This window comes from Synchiropus splendidus, chromosome 7, assembly GCF_027744825.2.
Source record: "Synchiropus splendidus isolate RoL2022-P1 chromosome 7, RoL_Sspl_1.0, whole genome shotgun sequence".
Taxonomy (NCBI): domain Eukaryota; kingdom Metazoa; phylum Chordata; class Actinopteri; order Syngnathiformes; family Callionymidae; genus Synchiropus; species Synchiropus splendidus.
In genome coordinates, this window is record NC_071340.1 from 5,525,142 (window position 1) to 5,535,656 (window position 10,515).

A 10,515-nucleotide genomic window follows, 5' to 3' on the forward strand; every position below is an offset into this window, starting at 1 on the left:
TCTTTTCAGACTTGTTGTTCATTGTTCCTACTGTTTCCTTCCATTCCTGAGGGCCATCCTCAGGCCAGACCGCCTTCTCACATGAAGGTATTGTGTCCAGCATCAATGGGATTACTGCGGAGAGAGCTCAGACTCTATTACCGGCCTGCCACACCGGTTCTGGCCACAATCAGGTCAGCAGAAAACTTTACAATTCGCCGCACAACTCAGCTATTTAGTCCTGCGGTCCCAATGTTGTGGTACTTCTGACTTCTTACTTTCCTTTTCTCTCTTCTGCAGTCAGGCTTGTATTCCTTTAAACGAGCATATTTGTTTAAAGCATCCCGTCCCTTCTCTCTCTGGAGTGTCAGATTACGTCCGTTTCTCCTGCTACAGAGGGATTGGGCCGGACGCTTGTGGCTCCACCCTGACGGGCACACACTAGACCCTCATCTGTTCATGCCAAGAGTGGACACTTCCTACCAGCACCTGACTGACCAGCACCAAAGACACTGAAGGTGAGTTCCATGACAACTTATGAGTAGAAGAGAAGAGAGCGTGCACGTTTGGTAAGTTAATCGGAAAAACTTTGGTCCCCACCTAGGCACTTTACATGACAACTATTAAAATGAGAAATCAGGCTAAGATAAGAAATGTATTAGTCATTGTTTTCCCTGACACACGTCTGTGCAGCTAGCTTGCAGGCCCTGCCTGTTTTATTTGTTGTCAAACAGAACGTTGTCCAAACATATGCTGTATGCAGCTGAGGGATTCCACGAACCCTGCTTTGTGTCTCTTCAGTCAATCCTGCTATGTAAGTTAATGAGAATTCCATTTTGGCAGAAGACACCATGGCCTCCTCTGTGCGCAGCTACTCAGTCCGCCACCCATCCTTCTCAAGCACCTCGATGCGGGACAGTCGACGCAGCCTCCACTCCAAAGCTCCCATCTCGTCGCCTTCCACTGTCAGCAACCTGTCCCGCTCACTTTCCGTGGGCAACGGCCTCAACATGCTGGCATCAAGTCTGTCATTCAACGGTCTGCCCGTGACTGCCAGTGAGAAGGAGACTATGCAAGGCCTGAACGATCGACTTGCTAACTACCTGGACAAGGTGCGGTCACTGGAGAGGTCAAACACTGAGCTGGAGGTGAAGATCAAGCAGCTGATGTTGGAAAAGGCTCCTAAAAGTCATGACATCGAAGGCATGATGGCTCAGGCGCATGCTATCGGACAAGAGGTCAGTGGAATACAATAATAATAATAATAATGCTTTATAAAAAAAAGATGTACTTATATAGCGCTTTTTAGAACACTGTTCAGAAAGTGCTTTACAGGCATAACAGCATAGAATGTTTGCTTGACCACGAAAGTGGACGCCTTCAGTGAGCTAGAACTGAAGAAATGCTAAGAGGATATTCCATATATGTAAGCTTGTAAAAGTGAGTTTGCAGCAGAGATTTAAAGGCAGCGGCTCACGTTGTGTTTGGGATCTCCTCCGGCAGACTGTCCCAGAGCTGAGGAGCCCTGACAGAAAACGCTGGGTCACCTCCAGATTTAGACTTAGGGACAACGAGTATAGACCCACCTGAGCCTCCTGGTTGGCTCTAAGTCGATTCTGAAGTGGACAGGGAGCCAGTGAAGAGAATCTTTGACACTGGAGTGATGTGATGGCGTCTGTTAGAGCCAGTTAGAAGCCCTGGCGAGATAGAGTTGCATCCTGTGACCTATTTGTTTGAGACCTCTTTCATAGTTGATTGTCAGTCAAATTCATGAGCCACCCTTTGCCCAAGGCACACATCTGAGATACTGCAACAAGTGTAAGCAGCTTACAAGGATATCCACTTGTCTGACTCATGAAGCAACAAAGAAGCACCGTCAGTTGTTAAATATGTGACCCAAGTATGGTGTAAGCCTGGTGTTCTTGTTTTGACCAAGATCATCTTCACACTAGAACTTCATTTACTGGATCACGATGTCCTGCTCACGTTTGACTAACCACCGAGAACCAAAACACAGCTTCTTCTGAGACTCTAAAGTAAAGTATGTGGTCAGAGAGGAGTTTAAAGGAGCCCAGTCATGGAACTGTTTGGATGATGGTTTAATTCTGTCATGGACCTAGTTAATACTCTTTCCTCCACAGGTGCGAAAGAAGACTCTGGAGAATGCTCGCATCATGCTAGAGATCGACAACGCCAAACTGGCCGCTGATGACTTCAGGCTTAAGTGAGTATCAAATGCAAGGCATACCTTCAAATGTTCACACTGCCGCGCTGATAGTGATAGACACAGGTCAGCTACGAGTGAATGTAGCTGGAGCCACACAGATCTGGGGTTTATTGACTTAGATGCTGCATGCAGTTTGGAGCAGGCATGAGTCTGTGGAGGTGAAAGATTTAACACGTCTCTCCATCACCTAAATGTACCAGAAAGAATGTGTGGTAAAGAAAGCATTTGCACGGATGAACAACTTTGATGACAAAAATAACTGAGGACAGAAATGTGCCCAGGTTTTGAAAGTTTCTATGTTGACATTTAAACTCCGACTGTGAGTGATTTCTGAGTTATAGCTTTCATTTCATTATGGAACAGAAAAGTACTCAAGGTCATCTCATACATTACTTTCAGTCATTTTAATTTCATTATCCTTTCCTCCCCTATCATTTCTTTTTCATGAAAATTGTTTATTTCATGAACCGGTTTATGTTGTGTTTTGCTTTCAACAACATTGATATTTTTATTGTTTCTTCTACCTCAAATGTATTGTTATTGTTACAAATAAACAAAGAAATTGATTATTATTATTTTTCCCTTAACATCTTATTTTAGTGTGGCTCCACTGAAAGCCCAGAGTTTATTCATAAACCTTTTTTCCTGATAAAAATTGCACAGTAAACTTACACATATCAGCTGGTTATTATATAGTTGTTTTTTTACATTATCATTATCATTATCATAACCATTATTAGTCTCACAATGTGGAAATATGACTACATTATATTACACTTCTGAAAATGTTACCTGTTTTTGTACAGAATAAAATAAAGGACAGTCAGAAGTCGGGTGCCTCCAACCCATAATATATATATATACTACCATAATATATACCCAAAGTGTATAATCCCTTGTCAGACAAATGGATGAGCCATCACTGTCTGTATTTTCGATTGTTATATCAAGATCTAATTGTGGAATGAAAATTATTACATGGCACTGAATCTGGACTTTGTAAACGATGTAAGGGTTGCATTTCTCATTGTTGTATTTCATGTTTGTCATTGGTTTATGGTATTCAGTACCATTCAGTAGTGTGCAGGTTGCACTTGTGACCCTCTGTTTTGTTTGCTTTCTAGATGGGAGGCTGAGGCGGCTCTGTGCCAATCGGTGGAAAGAGACTGCCAGGCTCTGAAGAGAGCAAAGTCTGATCACGACCAGATCATTGCCACCCTGCGGGGAGACCTGGACAGCCTGAAAGAGGAGCTTTACTTCCTAAAAAAGAACCATGATGAGGTGGGACTGCTGATCAAAGCCTGAGTATACATGATGAATTCCTGTGTGGGTTTGTATGTATAGTGATGCGCCATTTTTCATTCAGATGATAGCAGTATTTAGACTCTGAAATGTGATAGCAAGATGTTTACAGTCACACCCACTCGTCTTTGTCACTATGGAGCTTCGTAGGTAACGCCCATGCATACAACAGAAACAGACCTGCACCAGGTATCGAGTGTTTACAGTCAGGCGTGGTCTCCAGGATGTAGGGTGAACCTGCTCAGACACTCTGTTGTCAGTCCTTCAGTCATTTAACTGACAAAAAAACACAATTAATTCAACCTTGTCATTTAATCATGTACGAGGTACTGATAACTTTTCTACATGCTTTTAAGAAAAATAACAAGCGCATTTAATTTCAAGTGCAGAACATTCTACAAATAAGCAATAAAGTCAGTTTTTGGAGTAGTTTGTTATATTTGTGTTTAGACCTTCATACCCCAAAAAGTATAAGCCAAAGAAAAGCAATATAAAGTTTGTCGTGAAAAATCACATTGCATTGCAGCTGCTGAAATGTGACCTCAGAGTGAGGATGTCTTATCTGGTCAGTGTGACCTGGGGCTCATTTCAAGAAGCCGGTTCCCGGAAGCCTGTGACCCAGAGGTTTGCTGATCCTGCTTCATGAAACGGGAAAAAAAGAGTTTATGCCGACTGGCAGGAATACCAACTCACTTAACCACCTTTCGGAAATGAACCCTCGTGGGGTTCACCAACAAGGGAACTTCTAGTCTATGTTTAAATATCTAAAGAAAAGTTGCTGAGTGTCAACCAATGTCACACACCTTCAGGCTACATCGCCCCAACTGCACCTGTCAGGAAAAACAGATGATTGGAAGGGAGGAAGTTGGCATCTGTATGGTTCTCCTTCTGACTCTCTTTCTCACATTGTGTTTTTTAAACTGCAACTAATGAGCAGCGGGAGAATCCGGGTTCATTTGTCGTGGCTAAAGAGAGCTATTGAATCAGATACAGAAAAGTAAGTCATATCCTGTGATATTGGTCAAGTTTTGGTCGGCTTGTCATTGCTGATGAACCGGTTTAGTATTTGGAATTAACAAAGGTGGTTACACAACACTGTGTAGCCAAAGGCCAATACGCTCTTCATAAGTTGTTCAAAACACACTGAACCACTGCAGTGATGGCATTTAAATGAAGCTAGAAAAATTAGTAGAATGGTGATTGAGTTATGACTTGCTTTGTGCTTACTGGCTCTCAGCACTTACATTGAGGTTGACAGCTGTTCCATCAAGCTTTGTTACTGAAGCCAGAGAAACAGAATACCACTGATATTTGACTGGTTTACCTCCCAGTCAAGACTCAATTCCTTGACCTCCCTCACAGACCACAAGCCTTCAAAGCAAATTATTGGTCCGTAATAAATAAAGAAAAACAGGTTGGGAGAATCAAAACATTTGTATGCAAGATCTCGTGTACAGAGCCACTTGTTGTCCCAGTGATAGCTGTCAGTTGGCCAAAAATGATGGTTGGCACTCCTCTAATCTGTGAACCTTTGAGGCTCTTGTCAAGGCGGCAGCTGTAAACTGTGCCCTTGGAAATGTACAATTGAGCACATTCTTGATGTTCTGGGAACAGACTTGGCAGGAAACAAAGCCAGATTGATGGCTGTCAGGGCGAGAGCCAGGAGCAACTTGAAGTCACAGTAGCATGTTTCCTCTCATCTGAGGGAGACGTTGTGAAAAGACAGGGCACCTGAATGAGAGTTGGTGATTTCATTGGAACTGGCACATTCTTTAATTTCATCCTTTTCAGGAATCAGCTGTCAAATTGAGCTCCAGCAGGTACAGAGGATAGTGCAGTTTTCTGAAAAAGTTCTGAGAGTGGAAAAGTTGAACTAACTAGTGTGTTAAATGTATTGTGTGAAAATGTGTGACTTTAGAACGATTCTAAGACATTCACAGAGCGTATGTAGCGCATAAACCACTGAATGCCCTTGGCGGGGTGTCAAACTTGTGGCCCATGGGCGATCTGTGGCCCTCAGGATGCAGTTCTGCGACCCGCCCTAGGTGCATAGTTTTAACATGGCTCCACCCCCCGCTGGGCACCCACTCATATTCTAAAGTGAGATGTATTGAAAACACAGTGAATCCCATTGGATGGCATTTAGGCTTTAACTTGAAATCCTGTACTTCAATTCAAGGTACAGATACCCCACTAATATACTTGCAAGTACATAGCTAGCATTTTTGCTCGTGGTTCCGCTGTTACAATTCCATTTTTTGGTTACCAAACCTCTTGTGCCACAGAGCTGTTGGCTTCGTAACAACCAAGTAAAAGGTTATTGTGGCAGACAAAAAAATTCTTTACAATGCTGTGCAAGAGGTGAAATTGGTCCATATTTCATCAATATTTCTTGCAGATGGGTGGCGAAAGTTATGTCTTTGTGACAGGAAAAGTGAAGCACTCTGGACTGACAAATCCAGTAAAGGGACAAGTAAAGCATGGAAAACAAGGCAGAACACCTTGTGTAGGAAGTAAACTGACAGGCTGAGCGATGACAAGGTTAAATACTACAAGTGGGTGTGACTGACCTTGGGTCGAAACAGGAAATAAACAATCTGAACAAATTGAATGCAGTTACTGTGGAAAAAATGGTCAGCTAAATATTTTTAAGCAGGGAATGTTGTGACCTGCTGCAGTATAGATTTTGATTTTTTGATTTAACATTTTTTGATGATATCTCTGCAGGATATGGGATCACTGAAGATGCGTCTAGCCAATGAGCAAGTGAACGTGGAGGTGGATGCAGCTCAGGGTCCAGACTTGGGGGCCATCATGGCTGAGCTAAGAGTTCAGTATGAAGGCATCGCTCGTAAGAACAAAGAGGAAGCTGAAGCCTGGTACCAGAAGAAGGTGAGGTCTTATTCAATGCATTGGATTCGACTCCACTGGAGTTTTATTAACAGCCGCTGTTTGGTGTAATATTTGACTGTAGCTGGATGCCGTGCAGTCAGAGGTCAAGGAGAGCAACGAGGCCTTGCGTTGTGCTCAGAGTGAGCTCAATGAGAGAAAGCGCTTCCTGCAGGCCCTGGAGGTCGAGCTGCATAGTCTCCGCAAACAGGTGAGGGACTTCATTTTTCGTGCAAAGGCCATCTCCATGTGTCAGTACACAAGGAGTGGGTGTGACCTCAGTAACACATAGCCGTCATGTTGTCAGTCAGCAATGTTTGCATAGCAGCTGTGCATATAACAGTCCTGTGTCACTACTACTCCCTACTACGTTTTCTGCCTGCCACCACCGTTAATGAGAGAAAGTGTTCAGCTGTAATCACCACTGAGTTTAAATTAAAACCTCATAGATAAATGAGAAAAAGATATCTATGACCCTGCTCATCCACAGGTCGGTGAACCCCCGCCCTTGTGACCAACTACAAAAAAACACGCTGAGCACATCGCCATACATTGCAGTCTCTTCCTGGCAGATTCTGAAGTTAAAGTGTATTTCACTTAATTTTGCAAAGCTTCATCTTGCGTGTGGAATTTGCCTAGGCTGTTGTGTGCAAGTCGTGACCACTTTCATTCAGAGTCCACTTGACCAGCTATACATAAGCCACACCGTTTAAAATCCCGGGGTGCAGTGCTGCTGTCTCCGCTGTAGAAAGGTTGGTGGTGCACCCGGATTAAAAATGCACTAGGATCGCTTCTCAACTAGTTTTGAAAACAGGATCCAGCACGGAGACTGGCTCATGAAACAAACTCTGCAATGTTCTGAACTTGAATCACAAACTCGTCATAGCTTTCTTCTACATTAAAGTGTACAAAATGTGCTGATTTAGCCCACGTGTCCGAAGTTCCGACACCACAGCCGGTATTGGCTGCTGCTTTTTGTCTCTGGTCCTTGGCAGAGCTGCAGACAGGCAGGCAAAAACAGCACAGTTGGAGTGCTTTAAGGTAAATAAAAAATCTGTGATTTCATTGGTTTGATGTGACGGGGTTCAATATTTTGGCAGCACAATGCGCTTTAGCCTGTAAAAATCCATGTATTAGCCGCAGGATCTGACCACAAGAAAAAAAGTAGCTGCTTTGAGTCTGGAAATGAGTCTGGTTATTCCGTTTCAACTCTAATGTACCAATGAAGTGTTGTTCAGAGAGAAATGGCTGACTGTGATGTGTAAACTGGATAAATAAGAAGTTTTTTGAGTGGTTTTAAAACAAAAACAAGTAAAAGAGTTCAGATCTGATGAGATCTTGTGCAATATTTAGAATGAAAGGCCTTGGGCCCCTCTGTGGAGTTATGGAGCTCCTCATCAAGAGGAAGAATCCTTGAGCATCTCTCACTGTCCTTGACACTCATCAGCAGCTTTCTCCATGTCACCACTGGCCAGACTATGTTCGCAACTTTTTCTGTCGTCATGGTGACACTTGATGTGAGCAAACATCAAACAACGTGGTGATGTTCAGCAAGTAATAAAATAGCCAGCGAGAGATTGCCCTCCCTGATGACACACTGTGTAATCTGTGTAGTCACATTGTCGAGCTGATAGTTGCTGTTTGCTAACCAGTGTGCTGGACTAGACAAATAAACGAAGCACTGGGAATGTTTACAAAGCAAAGATTGTTTGAATGGGGAAATGTATCCAGATCATGTTAAATTAACTCCACTATATTCTTGTTTAGAATGTCTTGACACACATCTGCATTTTGCTCAAGTGCAACTCCAAAAACAAGGACAGAAAAGTGCTGCTTAAGACACAAGGCAGAACAATAGTAGTGATAGATGTGTGTGTAGGGAAATTGTTCATAATGCTCACATTGCTGACCTTGGTGTCGTACTTGTCAGGTTGCTGTGCTGGAAGGAAACTTGGCAGAAACAGGACAAAAGTACACTGTGGAGATGGACCATCTTCAGGCCTTGCTGACCCAGCTCGAGGACGAACTGTCTCAGCTGCGCCTGGACATGCAGCGCAACAAGACAGACTATGAACAACTGCTGCGCATCAAACAGAATCTGGAGATGGAGATTGCTACCTATAGGAGGCTGCTGGAAGGAGAAGAGATGTAGGAGATCAATCATCTGCTTGATTCTATATTCATTTATGATCACTGTGATTTTTTCCTCCACCACAGGGTCAAAGAAACTCCTGCCCCCAAAAGTAAGTTAATCTCTCAATGTTTGTGTGGGTGGTCCATAAGTATTCATTACAAGTCACACTCGCCTCAAAATGCATGTACAAAATCATTGTTACTCATTGACTGTTGCTGCTGTAACAGGTTCAATTTCCCTAAAGTGGGACAAATAAAGGACATCTAATCTAAGATCATCCGGCCTACAAATTGTCCAACACACCGCAACTAGCTACAGTCATTCGGTGGATCAACCACAAGTGTCTTTTAGTTGACTGACATTTTCAGAAAGTCCCTTGTAGGATTGTGAAAACAGACTTCCATCCAACTTTGTGTGCGATGTGACGGTAAGGCTCGAAAATGTTGTAAAGTCTCTTGTGTTGTTGCAGAAGACCCCGATGTGAGAACCAGGAAAATAGTCAAAGTTGTCACTCAGACGATGGTCAACGGGAAGGTGGTGGACGAGTCCAGTGAGGTGGAGCAGATTGAAGAGCGGAAAAAATGACAACATGAAAGCAGTTATCACTATGATCATGATCATGTCTTTTGTTCCTGGTCATGCTGAATACGTGACTAAGAAATGTCAAATTGGTAATGTCAGTGGTTGAAGAAAGGGATGATGGTTTGATATCCTATTGCTGAAGTGGTTGTATAAGTGTTTAAATAATCAATCTTCATTTTTAGTTATCTTTAATTCATGGGTTTTTTTTTGTTAAAATATGCATGTAATTATAATCATTGTCTAAAGAACAATGCCAATGTGGATTGATTTAAGAATACAAGTGTCGTTGTGCTGGCTAAACTCCTGGCTCTTTAGTTTCAATAAAGTGAATTTTTGAAAGTGTAGTTTTGTCATTCTAAAGACATCGGAGCTTTAGCAAAACTTGACTGAAACTCAGGAAACTTGATATTAGAGGGGGAAGAAGGTTGTTCTCAATTCTGCTGCACGCTGCAGTAACAAAATGCTCAGACTCATATCAAATAGCCAGTCTTTGTTTGTCTTCCATGTGTTCATGCGCCATGAAGCCTAAATTCTGAAAGCCATTAAACAAAGGCAGCCCAACCTTTGGGAAATGACAGGATGTGTAAGTTGAGCAAAGAGATGAACTTTAAACCTGTCTCTGGTTTCCTTGTTCTCCCTCGGATTAACATTTATCTTATCTTGTGTTTTGGGTTTTTTGTTTTTGCACATGTACAGTGCTTATGGTTTGTCATATTGTATAAATGTAGTGAGGCAGTTGGGCCAGCACAATGGAGGGAGCAACGACGTGCACTACTGAACAAGATAGCGAGTCAGGTGAGAGCGGCAGCCATCTTGGGAATGTCAGGCCTTGTGTTACGATTCGAGGAAACGAGGAGCGAATGCCACGTGTTGAGGACGTGGAACTGGACCCAAGTGCAAGTGGTGAAGGTTACAGTGAGGCAGGAGCGAGTTAGAAATAATATTTAATAATTAAACAAACAAAAACACAACAGAAAGCGTCACCGAACCGGGAGAAAACTAACTTAAACCACAGGGAACTAGGAGAGACGAAAACACAATGGACCCAGAGTCAAGCACAAAAGAAACCAGGAAACACGAATAGACAAGAAGAAACAAAACACTAACTCAGGCACCAGGGTTTAACACAATGTAATCCAAAATAAGCTAGCTGACAGAACAAGAGACCGAAACAAGGAGAGCCAAGAGGACGAGGAGTTAAATGAGCTAGCGCACAGAACGAGAGACCGAAACAGAGAGGCAATTTACCGTAGGGAACAAGAGTCCAAATCACAGGGAACTATAAGAATAATCACAGGGAACCAGAGGAGCAAATACAGGGAAACTAGAGGAGTCCAACACAGGGAGCAAAAGGAGAGACGACCACAGGGAGCAATGAGAGAGACCAAGGAACTAGAAGACA

General features: G+C 43.0%; 1 protein-coding gene across 3 annotated transcripts; it reads left to right on the top strand.

Annotated features, from left to right (window-relative positions):
- Positions 1–454: 454 nt before the first annotated feature.
- On the top strand, positions 455–9,305 carry LOC128762655 (keratin, type I cytoskeletal 18-like). 3 transcript variants are annotated; one of them, XM_053871066.1, is made up of 9 exons: positions 455–497; positions 823–1,217; positions 2,121–2,203; positions 3,331–3,487; positions 6,236–6,400; positions 6,483–6,608; positions 8,328–8,545; positions 8,615–8,640; positions 9,001–9,305. In XM_053871066.1, exons 2-9 carry the CDS (start codon positions 831–833, stop codon positions 9,114–9,116), a joined length of 1,278 nt encoding a protein of 425 aa, XP_053727041.1. In that variant the 5' UTR covers positions 455–497; positions 823–830; the 3' UTR covers positions 9,117–9,305. The 3 variants fall into 3 exon arrangements, with proteins under 3 accessions (XP_053727041.1, XP_053727042.1, XP_053727043.1); XM_053871067.1 differs by having other exon boundaries at positions 468–548; XM_053871068.1 differs by having other exon boundaries at positions 468–548; positions 826–1,217.
- The last annotated feature ends 1,210 nt before the right edge of the window (positions 9,306–10,515 follow it).

What these genes read in the sequence shown, in the direction of transcription:
- LOC128762655 (XM_053871066.1), top strand. Translation starts at nt 831, where the DNA reads ATGGCCTCCTCTGTGCGCAGCTACTCAGTCCGCCACCCATCCTTCTCA. An exon ending in CGCATGCTATCGGACAAGAG is followed by an intron (nt 1,218 to 2,120) that starts GTCAGTGGAATA and finishes TTTCCTCCACAG; the next exon opens with GTGCGAAAGAAGACTCTGGA. An exon ending in AGAAACTCCTGCCCCCAAAA is followed by an intron (nt 8,641 to 9,000) that starts GTAAGTTAATCT and finishes GTGTTGTTGCAG; the next exon opens with AAGACCCCGATGTGAGAACC.